At 44.9% G+C, this 22,500-nt stretch overlaps 1 protein-coding gene across 2 annotated transcripts in view; it reads left to right on the top strand.

Moving 5' to 3' along the window:
* paxbp1 (PAX3 and PAX7 binding protein 1) overlaps positions 1–22,500 on the top strand; it is a 58,388-nt gene that overhangs the window by 23,247 nt on the left and 12,641 nt on the right. For both annotated transcript variants that reach the window (XM_045690258.1, XM_045690259.1), the window contains exons 7-12: positions 4,803–4,992; positions 5,917–6,040; positions 8,243–8,354; positions 12,317–12,432; positions 16,653–16,852; positions 16,952–17,099. In XM_045690258.1, coding sequence (XP_045546214.1) covers positions 4,803–4,992; positions 5,917–6,040; positions 8,243–8,354; positions 12,317–12,432; positions 16,653–16,852; positions 16,952–17,099 — 890 coding nt within the window. The remainder of the gene's footprint in view (positions 1–4,802; positions 4,993–5,916; positions 6,041–8,242; positions 8,355–12,316; positions 12,433–16,652; positions 16,853–16,951; positions 17,100–22,500) is intronic.

Below are 22,500 nucleotides of genomic sequence, written 5' to 3'. Positions count from 1 at the left end.
ACCGACCCTGTACGCTACTGACCCTACTGGTGACCTCTCACCTCTCACCCGTTACTACTGACCCTACTGGTGACCTCTCACCCGTCACTACTGACCCTACTGGTGACCTCTCACCTGTACACTACTGACCCTACTGGTGACCTCTCACTACTGACCCTAATGGTGACCTCTCACTACTGACCCTAATGGTGACCTCTCACTACTGACCCTAATGGTGACCTCTCACTACTGACCCTAATGGTGACCTCTCACTACTGACCCTAATGGTGACCTCTCACTACTGACCCTAATGGTGACCTCTCACTAGAACTGACCCTAATGGTGACCTCTCACTACTGACCCTAATGGTGACCTCTCACTACTGACCCTAATGGTGACCTCTCACTACTGACCCTAATGGTGACCTCTCACTACTGACCCTAATGGTGACCTCTCACTACTGACCCTAATGGTGACCTCTCACTACTGACCCTAATGGTGTTCTCTCACTACTGACCCTACTGGTGACCTCTCACTACTGACCCTACTAACCCTACTGGTGACCTCTCACTACTGACCCTACTAACCCTACTGGTGACCTCTCACCTGTCGCTACTAACCCTACTGGTGACCTCTCACCTGTCGCTACTAACCCTACTGGTGACCTCTCACCTGTCGCTACTAACCCTACTGGTGACCTCTCACCTGTCGCTACTAACCCTACTGGTGACCTCTCACCTGTCGCTACTAACCCTACTGGTGACCTCTCACCTGTCGCTACTAACCCTACTGGTGACCTCTCACCTGTCGCTACTAACCCTACTGGTGACCTCTCACCTGTCGCTACTAACCCTACTGGTGACCTCTCACCTGTCGCTACTAACCCTACTGGTGACCTCTCACCTGTCGCTACTGACCCTACTGGTGACCTCTCACCTGTCGCTACTGACCCTACTGGTGACCTCTCACCTGTCGCTACTAACCCTACTGGTGACCTCTCACCTGTCGCTACTGACCCTACTGGTGACCTCTCACCTGTCGCTACTGACCCTACTGGTGACCTCTCACCTGTCGCTACTGACCCTACTGGTGACCTCTCACCTGTCGCTACTGACCCTACTGGTGACCTCTCACCTGTCGCTACTGACCCTACTGGTGACCTCTCACCTGTCGCTACTGACCCTACTGGTGACCTCTCACCTGTACACTACTGACCCTACTGGTGACCTCTCACCTGTACACTACTGACCCTACTGGTGACCTCTCACCTGTCGCTACTGACCCTACTGGTGACCTCTCACCTGTACACTACTGACCCTACTGGTGACCTCTCACCTGTACACTTTTGACCCTACTGGTGACCTCTCACCTGTACACTACTGACCCTACTGGTGACCTCTCACCTGTACACTACGGACCCTACTGGTGACCTCTCACCTGTACACTACGGACCCTACTGGTGACCTCTCACCTGTACACTACGGACCCTACTGGTGACCTCTCACCTGTACACTACGGACCCTACTGGTGACCTCTCACCTGTACACTACGGACCCTACTGGTGACCTCTCACCTGTACACTACGGACCCTACTGGTGACCTCTCACCTGTACACTACTGACCCTACTGGTGACCTCTCACCTGTACACTACTGACCCTACTGGTGACCTCTCACCTGTCACTACTGACCCTACTGGTGACCTCTCACCTGTACACTACTGACCCTACTGGTGACCTCTCACCTGTACACTACTGACCCTACTGGTGACCTCTCACCTGTACACTACTGACCTGGTCAAGACAGTTCATTTCAAAGTATTCAGACCCCTTTTTTACTTTTTCCACATTTTGTTACGTTACTGCCTTATTCTAAAATGGATTAGAAGTAGTTTTCCTTCCTTCTGGAAGTAGTTTTTCCCCCTCATCAATCGACACACACTACCCCGTAATGACAAAACAAAAACTGGTTCTATAAATAAAAAAACTGAAACATAACATTTACATAAGTATTCAGACCCTTTCCTCAGTATTTTGTTGAAGCACCTTTCGCAGCGATTACAGCCTCGAGTCTTCTTGGGTTTGACGCTACAAGCTTGGCACACCTGTATTTGGGGAGTTTCTCCCATTCTTCTCTGCAGATCCTCTCAAGCTCTGTTAGGTTGGATGGGGAGCGTCGCTGAACAGCTATTTTCAGGTCTCTCCAGAGATGTTCGATCGGGTTCAAGTCCGGGCTCTGGCTGGGCCATTCAGAGACTTGTCCCAAAGCCACTCCTGTATTCCCTCGATCCAGACTAGTCTCCCAGTCCCTGCCGCTGAAAAACATCCCCACAGCATGATGCTGCCACCACCATGCTTCACCGTAGGGATGGCGCCAGGTTTCATCCAGACGTGACGCTTGGCATTCAGGCCAAATAGTTCAATCTTGGTTTCATCAAATCAAATGTATTTATAAAGCCCTTCATACATCAGCTGATATCTCAAAGTGCTGTACAGAAACCCAGCCTAAAACCCCAAACAGCAAGCAATGCATGTGAAAGAAGCACGGTGGCTTGGAAAAACTCCCTAGGAAAAACTCCCTAGAAAGGCCAAAAACCTAGGAAGAAACCTAGAGAGGAACCAGGCTATGAGGGGTGGCCAGTCCTCTTCTGGCTGTGCCGGGTGGATATTATAACAGAACATGGTCAAGATGTTAAAATGTTCATAAATGACTAGCATGGTCAAATAATAATAATCATAGTAATTGTCGAGGGTGCAACAAGCACATCCGGTGAACAGGTCAGGGTTCCATAGCCGCAGGCAGAACAGTTGAAACTGGAGCAGCAGCACGGCCAGGTGGACTGGGGACAGCAAGGAGTCATCATGCCAGGTAGTCCTGAGGCGTGGTCCTAGGGCTCAGGTTCTCCGAGAGAAAGACAGACAGAGAGAATTAGAGAGAGCATATTTAAATTCACACAGGACACCGGATAAGACAAGAGAAATACTCCAGATGTAACAGACTGACCCTAGCCCCCCGACACAAACTACTGCAGCATAAATACTGGAGGCTGAGACAGGAGGGATCAGACCAGAGAATCTTGTTTCATGGTCTGAGTCCTTTAGGTGCCTTTTGGCAAACCCCAAGCGGGCTGTCATGGAAGCCACTTCTCAGTAAAAGCTACGTCTGGCCACTCTACCATAAAGGCCTGATTGGTGGAGTGCTGCAGAGATGGTTGTCCTTCTGGAAGGTTCTCCCATCTCCACAGAGGATACTCTGGAGCTCTTTCAGTGACCATTCTCCCCCGGTGTCCAGCTGTATGAAGAGTCTTGGTGATTCCAAATTTCTTCCATTTAAGAATGATGGAGGCCACTGTGTTCTCGTGGACCTTCAACGCTGCAGAAATGTTTTGGTACCCTTCCCCAGATCTGTGCCTCGACACAATCCTGTCTCGGAGCTCTACGGACAATTCCTTCGACCTCATGGCTTGGTTTTTGATCTGACATGCACTGTCAACTGTGGGACCTTATATAGACAGGTGTGTGCCTTTCCAAATCATGTCCAATCAATTGAATTTACCACAGGTGGACTCCCGTCAAGTTGTAGAAACATCTCAAGGATGATCAATGGAAACAGGATGCACCTGAGCTCAATTTAGAGTCTCATAGCAAAGGGTCTGAATACTTATGTAAATAAGGTGTTTGTGTTATTTTTTTTTTAACTGTTTTTGCTTTTTTTATTATTATGGGCTATTGTGTGTAGATTGAGGGATTTAAAAAAAAATATATATATATTTTAGAATACGGCTGTAACGTAACAAAATGTGGAAAAAGTGAAGGGGTCTGAATACTTTCCGACTGCACCGTATGCTCAGACGGGTAACTACCAGATCCAGTACTCTACTCCAGCGCTTCTCTACTGGTGGGTCGCGACCCAAATTATGTTTTGAATGGGTCTTGAGTTAAGAAAAATATCAAATATTATTAATAAAAAAATACTCCAGTCTGACGTTAAACGACTTTAAACCAGGTTAGAAATGAAAATGGTAATTTAAAGAAAAAAAGTTGTATTTTTAATAATATGACATCTGAACTACTTTTCTTCCATCACAGTATGTTATTAGCTATTTAGCGTATTTGGTGGATTAGCATTCTTCAAGAATATGAGTAAAATTGAATTATTGACATTGGAAAGGTGGGACTGTTCCCTCCTTCATATAATTGGTAGATTTACTATGAATATAGCGTTAGTCGTTTTTCCGTATTTTTTTTAGAAAATAAAATAAAAAAATTTAGATTTGAATATTGGATCACAACTGAGACAACCTGATTTTAATTTGGGTCCAGCGGGTCACAACCAGTTGAGGAATCACTGGTCTACCCTGGTGTGGCCGTTACCTTCCCGTTCCACTACGCCGTTACTGGAATCCTAGCCAGCTAGAAGCGGTGTTGTCTGGGCTGCTGGAAACAAAAGGTTTTCCACGTGTAGCTCTCACCTGGTTTACCTCCACTCCCTTTATGATCTACCGTTCTACATGACCCATTGGTCAGTCCTGTACTCTGTCCCAGACCAAGCTCCAGTCCTGCTAAAAGCTAGTTTGTAGTTAGTCTGATCACAGCTCTGTCGACCAATAGAATACCACTTAAGTTGTTAGACCGACTGTAAACCAAGCTCTTGGTGGGTTAAATTTACAGCGCTCACCCTCTCTCTCTCCTGTCTGTCTGTAGGCTCACATCCACTCAACTCACCCGGTCTGTCTCGCGTGTGTGTGCGCGTGTGCGTGCGTGCGTGTGCGTGCGTGTGTGTGTGTGTGTGTGTGTGCGTGTGTGTGTGTCTTTTTTATCTCTAGGCTGAGCCAGATGCGTGTGGGGCATGATGCTAATGCTAAGCGCTACGATCAGATCCAGGAAGAACTCGAAGCAGCTCAGAACACCATTCGCCGGCTCGAGGGTTCATCCAATGACGACGCAGAACAGTATAAATTCTTGCAAGAGATGCGAGGGTATGTTCGAGACTTGCTTGAGTGTTTCGGTGAAAAGGTAAGGGAGAAATTCTCTGCCTCTCTTCTTCGTTTTGTTATTTTTCCTTCTCTTTCTCTCGTTCTGAGTTAATATTTAAAAAAAAAAAAATTCAAATAGTAACATAACAATTTGATATGTACTTTTGATGTAAAAAAAAAAATAATAATAATAATCTTATTTAAAGCAGACTTGTCTTTTATTTTTTTTAGTTTAGAGCATTCTATTTGTTGCAGTAATTCCACTTGGTGATCTTTAACTGAATGGCTCGGATACTCATTAGTAGTGAGTGTCTGTATTTACGAACTATATAAACCGCTACAATATTTCTCATAAACTGTAATGTTTTATTTCATCTTAACATCTGACTGGTGTTAGTTCTACAGCAGATGTTTTCAAGGTGTGACTCCAGAGAGAGGGAGGAGGAGGACCCTAGTTCTCCATGAACCTGCTAGCTAAACTGACCATCACCTTCTCTCTCTCTCTCTCTCTCTCTCTCTCTCTAACGCTCACTTCCTCCTTCAGCTCTTCCTTAGAGGAATGATGCATGATGGTCAATGGAGTCTCTTTGGTGTGGGGGCTGAGGGCATTGTGATTGTTTTTTTTTTGCACAGTTCAAACTAAAACCTCTGACTTGTTTAGTGAAGGAAAGCTAAAATAGCTTTGATATTAGACATGGTTCCATTTTTTATAGATGTAAAATGAACAGACTAAAACACCTCGATTTGAAAAATAAATAAAAAGAACTACAACATTTTACTTTGACTGATATTCCTGTCCTATATTCACACCTCACCACTATTGGACGTGTCCACCTGTCAGTCAAGTGGCTCTCTCTGGCCCTTGCACCAATGAGGTCTCCCGGTGACCCGGCGGCCGGGCAGCCTGAGCAGGGCGTGTTCTGTGTGGAGGTCAGAGGTGACGTTTTGGGCGTGTATGTTTCAGGTTCCCACCGTGGCGGAGCTGGAGGGCGCCATGCACCAGTTACTAAGGCAACGGGCCTGTCGGCTGGTCCAGCGGCGCCAGGATGATATTAAAGATGAATCGGCGGAGTTTGCAAGCCTTTCAAGTCAGTCCATCTTGAAGGTTTTTATTATTTACTTGAACGGCCTCGTTGGTTCTCTCTCTGTGTGTGTTGTGGTGGTGGTGTGTGTATGTGAGAAGCTGCCCCCCCCCCCCACTCTTATTTTCCTTAAGTGTTAACCCCCAAACCCTTCTCATGTCTCCCTGTGTCTCCCTGTGTCTCCCTGTGTCTCCCTCTGTCTCCCTCTGTCTCCCTCTGTCTCCCTCTGTCTCCCTGTGTCTCTGTCTCCCTTGGCGTCTGTCTCCCTGTTTCTCCCTGTGTCTCCCTGTTTCTCCCTGTGTCTCCCTGTGTCTCCCTCTGTCTCCCTGTGTCTCTGTCTCCCTTGGCGTCTGTCTCCCTGTGTCTCCCTTGGCCTCTGTCTCCCTGTGTCTCTGTCTCCCTCTGTCTCCCTGTGTCTCTATCTCCCTTGGCGTCTGTCTCCCTGTTTCTCCCTGTGTCTCCCTGTGTCTCCCTCTGTCTCCCTGTGTCTCTGTCTCCCTTGGCGTCTGTCTCCCTGTGTCTCTGTCTCCCCGTGTCTCTGAGTGGTGTGAGCCTTGTTGTCAAGTGAGTTTGGTGAGAGAGGGAGACGTGAGCTTGTTCTGAGTCCTGACTGCACAGTGTGATGTGTAAAGGGCCGAAGCTGTTTCAGCTTTGCTCCCTCCATCTGTTGTGGCTGAGATAACTGTTACAGACAGAACCACAGACGGTCTGTCCGTAGTTGTCTGTAGACCTGTAGTCTTAAGTCACTGACCAAAAAAGACTATGACCGCGATGTCGGTCAGACAGGTCCTAAAGTGTGAATGCTAAGTGATAGGATGCCGCTGCTGACCACAGACTGACAGGTAAGTGTTAAGTGGATTCAAGATAGTTGTGTGTCTCGGTGATAATCCAAGCAGAACAACGATGACAGTAGACCAGGACTGTTAATCAAACACAGAATGTTTCTGCATTACGACAGTAGGCCAGGACTGTTAATCAAACACAGAATGTTTCTGCATTACGACAGTAGACCAGGACTGTTAATCAAACACAGAATGTTTCTGCATTACGACAGTAGGCCAGGACTGTTAATCAAACACAGAATGTTTCTGCATTACGACAGTAGGCCAGGACTGTTAATCAAACACAGAATGTTTCTGCATTACGACAGTAGGCCAGGACTGTTAATCAAACACAGAATATTTCTGCATTAAGACAGTAGGCCAGGACTGTTAATCAAACACAGAATGTTTCTGCATTACGACAGTAGACCAGGACTGTTAATCAACCTGAGAATGTTTCTGCATTACGACAGTAGGCCAGGATTGTTAATCAAACACAATGTTTCTGCATTACGACAGTAGACCAGGACTGTTAATCAAACACAGAATGTTTCTGCATTACGACAGTAGACCAGGATTGTTAATCAACCTGAGAATGTTTCTGCATTACGACAGTAGGCCAGGATTGTTAATCAAACACAATGTTTCTGCATTACGACAGTAGACCAGGACTGTTAATCAAACACAGAATGTTTCTGCATTACGACAGTAGACCAGGACAATTAATCAAACACAGAAGGGGTTTAGATTAATCAGTTCGGCTTATAATTATTAACACGTCTAATATTCATGAGTAAATAAAGCACTTTTTCTGATTCTGGTGTCAAATGCAGAAATGGCTTTTTCATGAAAAATGTATTGCATATTTATTTAGTCAGTAAAAATTGTTTGTTGGCTAGTTCAGTCAGGTGAATGATTTGTAGGCTTGGAGGTGGGGCGCAGTCTAGAATTTGAGACGGGTGGGGCGCAGTCTAGGATTTGAGACGGGTGGGGCGCAGTCTAGGATTTGAGACGGGTGGGGCGCAGTCTAGGATTTGAGACGGGTGGGGCGCAGTCTAGGATTTGAGACGGGTGGGGCGCAGTCTAGGATTTGAGACGGGTGGGGCGCAGTCTAGGATTTGAGACGGGTGGGGCGCAGTCTAGGATTTGAGACGGGTGGGGCGCAGTCTAGGATTTGAGACGGGTGGGGCGCAGTCTAGGATTTGAGACGGGTGGGGCGCAGTCTAGGATTTGAGACGGGTGGGGCGCAGTCTAGGATTTGAGACGGGTGGGGCGCAGTCTAGAATTTGAGACGGGTGGGGCGCAGTCTAGAATTTGAGACGGGTGGAGGTGGGAGGGGATCTCTGTCCCGTCCTCAGGTCTCTAACCTTTGACCTGTCTCTTCCAGGTAAGGCTGTGATGGCTCCAAACCTCATGTCTCTTGACTCGTTTGGGAGAGACAGGACAGTCTATCAGGAGCACGCCAGACAGAGAAGGATCGCTGAACGAGAAGCCAGACGGTACGATGCTACGTTAAATATGAATATTCAGTCAGTTTAAATGTTTACTTTTTTTTTTATTTTATTTTTTATTTCACCTTTATTTAACCAGGTAGGCCAGTTGAGAACACATTCTTATTTACAACTGCGACCTGGCCAAGATAAAGCAAAGCAATTTGACAAATATAACAACACAGAGTTACACATGGAATAAACAAAACATACAGTCAATAATACAGTAGAAAAATAAGTCTATATACAATGTGAGCAAATGTTGTGAGGAGGCAAGGCAATAAATAGGCCAAGTAACAAAACTATGTTGTTGAGGTGAGGGCTTTCTGTCAGGAGAAGGCCAGACTGGAGGACCGCAGAGCGGGAGGCACGAGGGTACTACCCTTAGCTGACGCCCTAACCCCAAATGGCACCCTATTCCCTAGATAGTCCACTACTATAGACCAGGGCCCTATGACACCCTATTCCCTATATAGTGCACTACTATAGACCAGAGCCCTATGGCACCCTATTCCCTATATAGTGCACTACTTTAGACCAGAGCCCTATGACACCCTATTCCCTATATAGTGCACTACTTTAGACCAGGGCCCTATGGCACCCTATTCCCTATATATAGTACACTACTTTAGACCAGAGCCCTATGGCACCCTATTCCCTATATAGTGCACTACTTTAGACCAGAGCCCTATGGCACCCTATTCCCTATATATAGTGCAATACTTTAGACCAGAGCCCTATGACACCCTATTCCCTATATATAGTGCACTACTTTAGACCAGAGCCCTATGACACCCTATTCCCTATATATAGTGCACTACTTTAGACCAGGGCCCTATGACACCCTATTCCCTATATATAGTGCACTACTTTAGACCAGGGCCCTATGACACCCTATTCCCTATATAGTACACTACTTTAGACCAGGGCCCTATGACACCCTATTCCCTATATATAGTGCACTACTTTAGACCAGGGCCTATAGGTGTCTAGCTGGAGCTTAGATTAATCAGCTGAAACTCATAGTTTTTAAATGGATATTTCACTTTTTTTTTCTTCCAAAGTTTGTCAGTTGTTTTTACTTCCAGGACACTTCCCCCAAGGTATGAAAACGGCTGAAATATCTCTTTAAACAGAGCTATGCTGTCCCCGAGTGTTAAATTGTAGTTATCACATGTTGAATGTACTCATGGTATCAAACATGCCGTGAATACAACCCCCTTACCATAGTCTCGTCCCCTTGGGGTGAGTCTCAATATACAACCCCCTTACCATAGTCTCGTCCCCTTGGGGTGAGTCTCAATATACAACCCCCTTACCATAGTCTCGTCTCCTTGGGGTGAGTCTCAATATACAACCCCTTACCATAGTCTCGTCTCCTTGTCTCGTCCCCTTGGGGTGAGTCTCAATATACAACCCCCTTACCATAGTCTCGTCTCCTTGTCTCGTCCCCTTGGGGTGAGTCTCAATATACAACCCCCTTACCATAGTCTCGTCCCCTTGTCTCGTCCCCTTGGGGTGAGTCTCAATATACACCCCCTTACCATAGTCTCGTCTCCTTGGGGTGAGTCTCAATATATAACCCCCTTACCATAGTCTCGTCTCCTTGGGGTGAGTCTCAATATACACCCCCTACCATAGTCTCGTCTCCTTGTCTCGTCCCCTTGGGGTGAGTCTCAATATACAACCCCCTTACCATAGTCTCGTCCCCTTGGGGTGAGTCTCAATATACAACCCCCTTACCATAGTCTCGTCCCCTTGGGGTGAGTCTCAATATACAACCCCCTTAACATAGTCTCGTCTCCTTGTCTCGTCCCCTTGGGGTGAGTCTCAATATACAACCCCCTTACCATAGTCTCGTCTCCTTGTCTCGTCCCCTTGGGGTGAGTCTCAATATACAACCCCCTTACCATAGTCTCGTCTCCTTGTCTCGTCCCCTTGGGGTGAGTCTCAATATACAACCCCCTTACCATAGTCTCGTCTCCTTGTCTCGTCCCCTTGGGGTGAGTCTCAATATACAACCCCCTTACCATAGTCTCGTCCCCTTGTCTCGTCCCCTTGGGGTGAGTCTCAATATACACCCCCTTACCATAGTCTCGTCTCCTTGGGGTGAGTCTCAATATACAACCCCCTTACCATAGTCTCGTCTCCTTGGGGTGAGTCTCAATATACACCCCCTACCATAGTCTCGTCTCCTTGTCTCGTCCCCTTGGGGTGAGTCTCAATATACAACCCCTTACCATAGTCTCGTCTCCTTGGGGTGAGTCTCAATATACAACCCCCTTACCATAGTCTCGTCTCCTTGGGGTGAGTCTCAATAGTTTGAAGCTCCTCCGTCTCCTTTATCTACGCTGATGTGAAAGAGCTGGATTGGTGAAAAGTAAAATATCTGGTAGGCATCAATCACTGAAGGAGAGGAGGTCACCGCTTTATTGACATGCCCCATTTCCTGTTAGCACTTCTGAAGGACCCAAATGGGTGTTATCAATATAACACTGTCAAACCAGAAACAAGTTCAACCAATGGCTGCAGAGGGATTTATCCTTGAAAAGTTGAGTATTGCTGAAGGTGTCTCCAGACTTACTTACGCGGCCCGGTCCCCTCAGCGCGGCCCGGTCCCCTCAGCGCGGCCCGGTCCCCTCCGCGCGGCCCGGTCCCCTCCGCGCGGCCCGGTCCCCTCCGCGCGGCCCGGTCCCCTCCAACAACCAAATAGGTAAAGCGTTTGACCAGGTGCTTTTCAACTTCATCTGGGAAAAAATCGTACACATTATATTAGGAAATCTGTCGTTATGAACACACATGAATATGTTGGTCTCATTTTTGTATTTATTTTTAGGTTTTCCTACTTTGAATAATACTTTTAAGATAAATTGGGCTGAAATTTTTTTTTTAAAGAATCCAACTTCAATTTGGAATTTCATCCCTCGTTATATATTCTCCCGTTTTGGTGACTTCAATTTTATGTTACTCTGTAACTATAACATTGATTAGATTCATAGCGTGGTCGTTATTAATATATAAACATAATTTTTTTCCCTGCATAGGTATTTCATTTGGAACAATAAGGATATTTTCTATAGAAACAATTTTTTTATTTTGTCTAAGAACTGGTTTAATAATCATATCCTTGCTGGTGAGTTAACTTTTTAATGCAGAAAGACTGTTACTGAATTATGAGGATTTAAAAAAAAAAAAAATGTAATCTCATTACAATATCCCTGTTACACCTAGAGAGTTCGCCGTAGTCTTTGATGCTATTCCATCTGGAACTCTCTCATGTTATTTACAGGTGTAGCCAGACCTCACCTTCTTGACCTACCTTCGCTTAATCCAGTTGACTCTCCAATAGGGAAAATATGTTTCTCCTTGCTTCCTCAGAACAACAGATCTATACGTGCTTTATTTCATATGTGGAGATTGTATCCATACCTTATGTCACAAATTACTGGAATACAATGGTCACTAATATCTGTTGGGGGGGGGGAAAAGGCTGATTATTACCACACAAATACTTTCTTGTTAACAAGGTCAAAGAGGTGTCTTTCAGAATGATCCATATGTATTACCCTGCGATTCATTACCTGAAGAAACTCAAAAAAATACATTTTAATATTGATTGTACTTTTTGTGTTGAGCATCCAGAAACAGTTTCACATTAATTTTGGCATTTGTCTACACGTAAAACAATTATGGAAAGATATTTACAGTTTTTTATAATTGTTAATATTCTTGATGACTTTTTGTTTTGTTATGGGAGAGTAGTGTGCTGCTCGGTTTCCTTAACCATAATAAAGAAAAAAACAATTTTACCTCATAAATCTAATTGTGCTAATGGAAAAATGTCATATTCATAAATGTAAATTCGCGAATAAAAAAAAACAGTCTTCCGTGTTTTCTATTAAAAAAAAATTAAAAAATAAATACAACAGTGTTTTGTGTGATTGGCTGACGTTGTTTGTGGGCGGGTCTAGAACGAGGCGGCGGCAGGCGCGGGAGCAGAACGGGAAGAGGGCGGAGCATCTAGAGGGGCTGTCCTCCGATGATGAGGAGACATCGACTGACCTCACATCGTACTGTCTGGAGAGAGGTACCTTCACACCCTTCTACCCTATCGCCTTCACACCCTTCTACCCTTCTACCTATCACCTCTCAACCTTCACACCCTTCTACCCTTCTACCTATCACCTCTCAACCTTCACACCCTTCTACCCTATCGCCTTCACACCCTTCTACCCTTCTACCTATCACCTCTCAACCTTCACACCCTTCTACCCTTCTACCTATCACCTCTCAACCTTCACACCCTTCTACCCTTCTACCTATCACCTCTCAACCTTCACACCCTTCTACCCTATCGCCTTCACACCCTTCTACCCTTCTACCTATCACCTCTCAACCTTCACACCCTTCTACCCTATCGTCTTCACACCCTTCTACCCTTCTACCTATCACCTCTCAACCTTCAGACCCTTCTACCTATCACCTCTCACCTTCTACCTATCACCTCTCAACCTTCAGACCCTTCTACCTATCACCTCTCACCTTCTACCTATCACCTCTCACCTTCACACCCTTCTACCTATCACCTCTCACCTTCTACCTATCACCTCTCAACCTTCAGACCCTTCTACCTATCACCTCTCACCTTCTACCTATCACCTCTCACCTTCACACCCTTCTACCTATCACCTCTCACCTTCTACCTATCACCTCTCACCTTCACACCCTTCTACCTATCACCTCTCACCTTCTACCTATCACCTCTCACCTTCACACCCTTCTACCTATCACCTCTCACCCTTCAGACCCTGACCCTTCTCCTTCACAATGTTTAATTTGGATATTCTGTACATTTACTGTCTCTCATTTTCATTCCACCATCCTTCAGATCCTAAAGCTTTCTGCTTTATCTCCAGTAGTGGTAGTGGTTGATCTGGGGATGGTATTATCTCCAGTAGTGGTAGTGGTTGATCTGGGGATGGTATTATCTCCAGTAGTGGTTGATCTGGGGATGGTATTATCTCCGGTAGTGGTAGTGGTTGATCTGGGGATGGTATTATCTCCGGTAGTGGTAGTGGTTGATCTGGGGATGGTATTATCTCCAGTAGTGGTAGTGGTTGATCTGGGGGTGGTATTATCTCCAGTAGTGGTTGATCTGGGGGTGGTATTATCTCCAGTAGTGGTTGATCTGGGGGTGGTATTATCTCCAGTAGTGGTTGATCTGGGGATGGTATTATCTCCAGTAGTGGTTGATCTGGGGATGGTATTATCTCCAGTAGTGGTAGTGGTTGATCTGGGGATGGTATTATCTCCAGTAGTGGTAGTGGTTGATCTGGGGATGGTATTATCTCCAGTAGTGGTAGTGGTTGATCTGGGGGTGGTATTATCTCCAGTAGTGGTAGTGGTTGATCTGGGGGTGGTATTATCTCCAGTAGTGGTTGATCTGGGGATGGTATTATCTCCGGTAGTGGTTGATCTGGGGATGGTATTATCTCCGGTAGTGGTTGATCTGGGGGTGGTATTATCTCCAGTAGTGGTAGTGGTTGATCTGGGGATGGTATTATCTCCAGTAGTGGTAGTGGTTGATCTGGGGGTGGTATTATCTCCAGTAGTGGTAGTGGTTGATCTGGGGGTGGTATTATCTCCAGTAGTGGTAGTGGTTGATCTGGGGGTGGTATTATCTCCAGTAGTGGTAGTGGTTGATCTGGGGGATGGTATTATCTCCGGTAGTGGTTGATCTGGGGATGGTATTATCTCCAGTAGTGGTAGTGGTTGATCTGGGGGTGGTATTATCTCCAGTAGTGGTAGTGGTTGATCTGGGGGTGGTATTATCTCCAGTAGTGGTAGTGGTTGATCTGGGGGTGGTATTATCTCCAGTAGTGGTAGTGGTTGATCTGGGGGTGGTATTATCTCCAGTAGTGGTAGTGGTTGATCTGGGGGTGGTATTATCTCCAGTAGTGGTAGTGGTTGATCTGGGGGATGGTATTATCTCCGGTAGTGGTTGATCTGGGGATGGTATTATCTCCGGTAGTGGTTGATCTGGGGATGGTATTATCTCCGGTAGTGGTTGATCTGGGGATGGTATTATCTCCGGTAGTGGTTGATCTGGGGATGGTATTATCTCCGGTAGTGGTTGATCTGGGGATGGTATTATCTCCAGTAGTGGTAGTGGTTGATCTGGGGATGGTATTATCTCCAGTAGTGGTAGTGGTTGATCTGGGGATGGTATTATCTCCAGTAGTGGTAGTGGTTGATCTGGGGATGGTATTATCTCCAGTAGTGGTAGTGGTTGATCTGGGGATGGTATTATCTCCAGTAGTGGTAGTGGTTGATCTGGGGATGGTATTATCTCCAGTAGTGGTAGTGGTTGATCTGGGGATGGTATTATCTCCAAGAGGTTGATCTGGGGATGGTATTATCTCCAGTAGTGAGTTGATCTGGGGATGGTATTATCTCCAGTAGTGGTAGTGGTTGATCTGGGGATGGTATTATCTCCAGTAGTGGTAGTGGTTGATCTGGGGATGGTATTATCTCCAGTAGTGGTAGTGGTTGATCTGGGGGTGGTATTATCTCCAGTAGTGGTTGATCTGGGGATGGTATTATCTCCAGTAGTGGTAGTGGTTGATCTGGGGATGGTATTATCTCCAGTAGTGGTAGTGGTTGATCTGGGGATGGTATTATCTCCAGTAGTGGTAGTGGTTGATCTGGGGATGGTATTATCTCCAGTAGTGGTTGATCTGGGGATGGTATTATCTCCAGTAGTGGTAGTGGTTGATCTGGGGATGGTATTATCTCCAGTAGTGTTTGATCTGGGGATGGTATTATCTCCAGTAGTGGTTGATCTGGGGATGGTATTATCTCCAGTAGTGGTTGATCTGGGGATGGTATTATCTCCAGTAGTGGTTGATCTGGGGATGGTATTATCTCCAGTAGTGGTTGATCTGGGGATGGTATTATCTCCAGTAGTGGTTGATCTGGGGATGGTATTATCTCCAGTAGTGGTTGATCTGGGGATGGTATTATCTCCAGTAGTGGTTGATCTGGGGATGGTATTATCTCCAGTAGTGGTTGATCTGGGGATGGTATTATCTCCAGTAGTGGTTGATCTGGGGATGGTATTATCTCCAGTAGTGGTTGATCTGGGGATGGTATTATCTCCAGTAGTGGTAGTGGTTGATCTGGGGATGGTATTATCTCCGGTAGTGGTTGATCTGGGGATGGTATTATCTCCAGTAGTGGTAGTGGTTGATCTGGGGATGGTATTATCTCCATAGTGGTAGTGGTTGATCTGGGGATGGTATTATCTCCAGTAGTGGTTGATCTGGGGGTGGTATTATCTCCAGTAGTGGTTGATCTGGGGATGGTATTATCTCCGGTAGTGGTTGATCTGGGGGTGGTATTATCTCCGGTAGTGGTTGATCTGGGGATGGTATTATCTCCAGTAGTGGTAGTGGTTGATCTGGGGGTGGTATTATCTCCAGTAGTGGTAGTGGTTGATCTGGGGATGGTATTATCTCCGGTAGTGGTTGATCTGGGGATGGTATTATCTCCGGTAGTGGTTGATCTGGGGATGGTATTATCTCCGGTAGTGGTTGATCTGGGGATGGTATTATCTCCAGTAGTGGTTGATCTGGGGGTGGTATTATCTCCAGTAGTGGTTGATCTGGGGATGGTATTATCTCCGGTAGTGGTTGATCTGGGGGTGGTATTATCTCCTGGTAGTGGTTGATCTGGGGATGGTATTATCTCCAGTAGTGGTAGTGGTTGATCTGGGGATGGTATTATCTCCAGTAGTGGTAGTGGTTGATCTGGGGATGGTATTATCTCCAGTAGTGGTTGATCTGGGGATGGTATTATCTCCGGTAGTGGTTGATCTGGGGATGGTATTATCTCTGGTAGTGGTTGATCTGGGGATGGTATTATCTCCAGTAGTGGTAGTGGTTGATCTGGGGATGGTATTATCTCCAGTAGTGGTTGATCTGGGGATGGTATTATCTCCGGTAGTGGTTGATCTGGGGATGGTATTATCTCCGGTAGTGGTTGATCTGGGGATGGTATTATCTCAGGTAGTGGTTGATCTGGGGGTGGTATTATCTCCAGAGGGTAGTGGTTGATCTGGGGATGGTATTATCTCTGGTAGTGGTTGATCTGGGGGTGGTATTATCTCCAGTAGTGGTAGTGATTGATTGGGGATGGTATTATCTCCAGTAGTGGTTGATCTGGGGGTGGTATTTCGTGTGATATATGTTTATCTGGTTTATTTCCAGATCGTATAGTGTGATATATGTTTATCTGGTTTATTTCCAGATCGTATAGTGCGTGAGAGTAAGAAGGTGTTTGAGGATGTGCTGGAGGACTTCCATTCTCTGGACAGTATCAAGAGTCGTTTTGAAGTGTGGAGACATCTCTACTTCACCTGCTACAGAGATGCTTACATCGGACTGTGTCTGCCCAAATTATTCAACCCCCTAGTACGACTACAGCTCATCACGTGGAACCCTCTACAGGTACGTAGTGTGTGTGTGGGGGGGGGGGGGCACAATACTGGCCACAATTTAATTTGACACACCCAAGTAAACAAAAACTGTTTTTCTCTCCCTCTCTAGGAGAAGTGTGCTAACTTTGAGTACATGTTGTGGTTTGAGTCGCTGTTGTTCTATGGCTGTGAGGAGCAGAGTGGGATGAAGAAAGGAGATGTGGACATCAACCTACTGCCGGCTATAGTGGAGAGAGTTATACTGCCAAAACTAGCAGGTATCAACCTACTGTCTGTTATAGTGGAGAGAGTTATACTGCCAAAACTAGCAGGTATCAACCTACTGTCTGTTATAGTGGAGAGAGTTATACTGCCAGATCTAGCAGGTAAAATATCAACCTACTGTCTGTTATAGTGGAGAGAGTTATACTGCCAAGACTAGCAGGTATCAACCTACTGTCTGTTATAGTGGAGAGAGTTATACTGCCAAAACTAGCAGGTATCAACCTACTGTCTGTTATAGTGGAGAGAGTTATACTGCCAAGACTAGCAGGTATCAACCTACTGTCTGTTATAGTGGAGAGAGTTATACTGCCAAGACTAGCAGGTAATATCAACCTACTGTCTGTTATAGTGGAGAGAGTTATACTGCCAAGACTAGCAGGATATCAACCTACTGTCTGTTATAGTGGAGAGAGTTATACTGCCAAGACTAGCAGGATATCAACCTACTGTCTGTTATAGTGGAGAGAGTTATACTGCCAAACTAGCAGGTATCAACCTACTGTCTGTTATAGTGGAGAGAGTTATACTGCCAAAACTAGCAGGTATCAACCTACTGTCTGTTATAGTGGAGAGAGTTATACTGCCAAACTAGCAGGTATATCAACCTACTGTCTGTTATAGTGGAGAGAGTTATACTGCCAAAACTAGCAGGTATCAACCTACTGTCTGTTATAGTGGAGAGAGTTATACTGCCAAAACTAGCAGGTATCAACCTACTGTCTGTTATAGTGGAGAGAGTTATACTGCCAAAACTAGCAGGTATCAACCTACTGTCTGTTATAGTGGAGAGAGTTATACTGCCAAAACTAGCAGGTATCAACCTACTGTCTGTTATAGTGGAGAGAGTTATACTGCCAAAACTAGCAGGTATCAACCTACTGTCTGTTATAGTGGAGAGAGTTATACTGCCAAAACTAGCAGGTATCAACCTACTGTCTGTTATAGTGGAGAGAGTTATACTGCCAAGACTAGCAGGTATCAACCTACTGTCTGTTATAGTGGAGAGAGTTATACTGCCAAGACTAGCAGGTATCAACCTACTGTCTGTTATAGTGGAGAGAGTTATACTGCCAAGACTAGCAGGTATCAACCTACTGCCGGCTATAGTGGAGAGAGTTATACTGCCAAGACTAGCAGGTATCAACCTACTGTCGGTTATAGTGGAGAGAGTTATACTGCCAAGACTAGCAGGTAAATATCAACCTACTGTCTGTTATAGTGGAGAGAGTTATACTGCCAAGACTAGCAGGTATCAACCTACTGTCTGTTATAGTGGAGAGAGTTATACTGCCAAGACTAGCAGGTATCAACCTACTGTCTGTTATAGTGGAGAGAGTTATACTGCCAAGACTAGCAGGTATCAACCTACTGTCTGTTATAGTGGAGAGAGTTATACTGCCAGACTAGCAGGTATCAACCTACTGTCTGTTATAGTGGAGAGAGTTATACTGCCAGACTAGCAGGTATCAACCTACTGTCTGTTATAGTGGAGAGAGTTATACTGCCAAAACTAGCAGGTATCAACCTACTGTCTGTTATAGTGGAGAGAGTTATACTGCCAAGACTAGCAGGTATCAACCTACTGTCTGTTATAGTGGGAGAGTTATACTGCCAAAACTAGCAGGTATCAACCTACTGTCTGTTATAGTGGAGAGAGTTATACTGCCAAGACTAGCAGGTATCAACCTACTGTCTGTTATAGTGGAGAGAGTTATACTGCCAAAACTAGCAGGTATCAACCTACTGTCTGTTATAGTGGAGAGAGTTATACTGCCAAAACTAGCAGGTATCAACCTACTGTCTGTTATAGTGGAGAGAGTTATACTGCCAAAACTAGCAGGTATCAACCTACTGTCTGTTATAGTGGAGAGAGTTATACTGCCAAAACTAGCAGGTATCAACCTACTGTCTGTTATAGTGGAGAGAGTTATACTGCCAAAACTAGCAGGTATCAACCTACTGTCTGTTATAGTGGAGAGAGTTATACTGCCAAAACTAGCAGGTATCAACCTACTGTCTGTTATAGTGGAGAGAGTTATACTGCCAAAACTAGCAGGTATCAACCTACTGTCTGTTATAGTGGAGAGAGTTATACTGCCAAAACTAGCAGGTATCAACCTACTGTCTGTTATAGTGGAGAGAGTTATACTGCCAAAACTAGCAGGTATCAACCTACTGTCTGTTATAGTGGAGAGAGTTATACTGCCAAAACTAGCAGGTATCAACCTACTGTCTGTTATAGTGGAGAGAGTTATACTGCCAAAACTAGCAGGTATCAACCTACTGTCTGTTATAGTGGAGAGAGTTATACTGCCAAAACTAGCAGGTATCAACCTACTGTCTGTTATAGTGGAGAGAGTTATACTGCCAAAACTAGCAGGTATCAACCTACTGTCTGTTATAGTGGAGAGAGTTATACTGCCAAAACTAGCAGGTATCAACCTACTGTCTGTTATAGTGGAGAGAGTTATACTGCCAAAACTAGCAGGTATCAACCTACTGTCTGTTATAGTGGAGAGAGTTATACTGCCAAAACTAGCAGGTATCAACCTACTGTCTGTTATAGTGGAGAGAGTTATACTGCCAAAACTAGCAGGTATCAACCTACTGTCTGTTATAGTGGAGAGAGTTATACTGCCAAAACTAGCAGGTATCAACCTACTGTCTGTTATAGTGGAGAGAGTTATACTGCCAAAACTAGCAGGTATCAACCTACTGTCTGTTATAGTGGAGAGAGTTATACTGCCAAAACTAGCAGGTATCAACCTACTGTCTGTTATAGTGGAGAGAGTTATACTGCCAAAACTAGCAGGTATCAACCTACTGTCTGTTATAGTGGAGAGAGTTATACTGCCAAAACTAGCAGGTATCAACCTACTGTCTGTTATAGTGGAGAGAGTTATACTGCCAAAACTAGCAGGTATCAACCTACTGTCTGTTATAGTGGAGAGAGTTATACTGCCAAAACTAGCAGGTATCAACCTACTGTCTGTTATAGTGGAGAGAGTTATACTGCCAAAACTAGCAGGTATCAACCTACTGTCTGTTATAGTGGAGAGAGTTATACTGCCAAGACTAGCAGGTATCAACCTACTGTCTGTTATAGTGGAGAGAGTTATACTGCCAAAACTAGCAGGTATCAACCTACTGTCTGTTATAGTGGAGAGAGTTATACTGCCAAAACTAGCAGGTATATCAACCTACTGTCTGTTATAGTGGAGAGAGTTATACTGCCAAAACTAGCAGGTATATCAACCTACTGTCTGTTATAGTGGAGAGAGTTATACTGCCAAAACTAGCAGGTATCAACCTACTGTCTGTTATAGTGGAGAGAGTTATACTGCCAAAACTAGCAGGTTACATCAACCTACTGTCTGTTATAGTGGAGAGAGTTATACTGCCAAAACTAGCAGGTATCAACCTACTGTCTGTTATAGTGGAGAGAGTTATACTGCCAAAACTAGCAGGTATCAACCTACTGTCTGTTATAGTGGAGAGAGTTATACTGCCAAAACTAGCAGGTATCAACCTACTGTCTGTTATAGTGGAGAGAGTTATACTGCCAAAACTAGCAGGTATCAACCTACTGTCTGTTATAGTGGAGAGAGTTATACTGCCAAAACTAGCAGGTATCAACCTACTGCCGGCTATAGTGGAGAGAGTTATACTGCCAAAACTAGCAGGTATCAACCTACTGTCTGTTATAGTGGAGAGAGTTATACTGCCAAAACTAGCAGGTATCAACCTACTGTCTGTTATAGTGGAGAGAGTTATACTGCCAAAACTAGCAGGTATCAACCTACTGTCTGTTATAGTGGAGAGAGTTATACTGCCAGACTAGCAGGTATCAACCTACTGTCTGTTATAGTGGAGAGAGTTATACTGCCAAAACTAGCAGGTATCAACCTACTGTCTGTTATAGTGGAGAGAGTTATACTGCCAAAACTAGCAGGTATCAACCTACTGTCTGTTATAGTGGAGAGTTATACTGCCAAAACTAGCAGGTATCAACCTACTGTCTGTTATAGTGGAGAGAGTTATACTGCCAGACTAGCAGGTATCAACCTACTGTCTGTTATAGTGGAGAGAGTTATACTGCCAAAACTAGCAGGTATCAACCTACTGTCTGTTATAGTGGAGAGAGTTATACTGCCAAAACTAGCAGGTATCAACCTACTGTCTGTTATAGTGGAGAGAGTTATACTGCCAAAACTAGCAGGTATCAACCTACTGCCGGCTATAGTGGAGAGAGTTATACTGCCAGACTAGCAGGTATCAACCTACTGCCGGCTATAGTGGAGAGAGTTATACTGCCAAAACTAGCAGGTATCAACCTACTGTCTGTTATAGTGGAGAGAGTTATACTGCCAAAACTAGCAGGTATCAACCTACTGTCTGTTATAGTGGAGAGAGTTATACTGCCAAAACTAGCAGGTATCAACCTACTGTCTGTTATAGTGGAGAGAGTTATACTGCCAAAACTAGCAGGTATCAACCTACTGTCTGTTATAGTGGAGAGAGTTATACTGCCAGACTAGCAGGTATCAACCTACTGTCTGTTATAGTGGAGAGAGTTATACTGCCAAAACTAGCAGGTATCAACCTACTGTCTGTTATAGTGGAGAGAGTTATACTGCCAAAACTAGCAGGTATCAACCTACTGTCTGTTATAGTGGAGAGAGTTATACTGCCAAAACTAGCAGGTATCAACCTACTGTCTGTTATAGTGGAGAGAGTTATACTGCCAAAACTAGCAGGTATCAACCTACTGTCTGTTATAGTGGAGAGAGTTATACTGCCAAAACTAGCAGGTAAAATATCAACCTACTGTCTGTTATAGTGGAGAGAGTTATACTGCCAAAACTAGCAGGTAAAATATCAACCTACTGTCTGTTATAGTGGAGAGAGTTATACTGCCAAAACTAGCAGGTATCAACCTACTGTCTGTTATAGTGGAGAGAGTTATACTGCCAAAACTAGCAGGTATCAACCTACTGTCTGTTATAGTGGAGAGAGTTATACTGCCAAAACTAGCAGGTATCAACCTACTGTCTGTTATAGTGGAGAGTTATACTGCCAAAACTAGCAGGTATCAACCTACTGTCTGTTATAGTGGAGAGAGTTATACTGCCAGACTAGCAGGTATCAACCTACTGTCTGTTATAGTGGAGAGAGTTATACTGCCAAAACTAGCAGGTATCAACCTACTGTCTGTTATAGTGGAGAGTTATACTGCCAAAACTAGCAGGTATCAACCTACTGTCTGTTATAGTGGAGAGTTATACTGCCAAAACTAGCAGGTATCAACCTACTGTCTGTTATAGTGGAGAGAGTTATACTGCCAGACTAGCAGGTATCAACCTACTGTCTGTTATAGTGGAGAGAGTTATACTG

This window comes from Salmo salar, chromosome ssa11 (assembly GCF_905237065.1).
Source record: "Salmo salar chromosome ssa11, Ssal_v3.1, whole genome shotgun sequence".
Lineage (NCBI taxonomy): Eukaryota > Metazoa > Chordata > Actinopteri > Salmoniformes > Salmonidae > Salmo > Salmo salar.
Note: the sequence above shows the minus strand (reverse complement) of the source record. Positions and strands in the feature narration are given on the sequence as shown.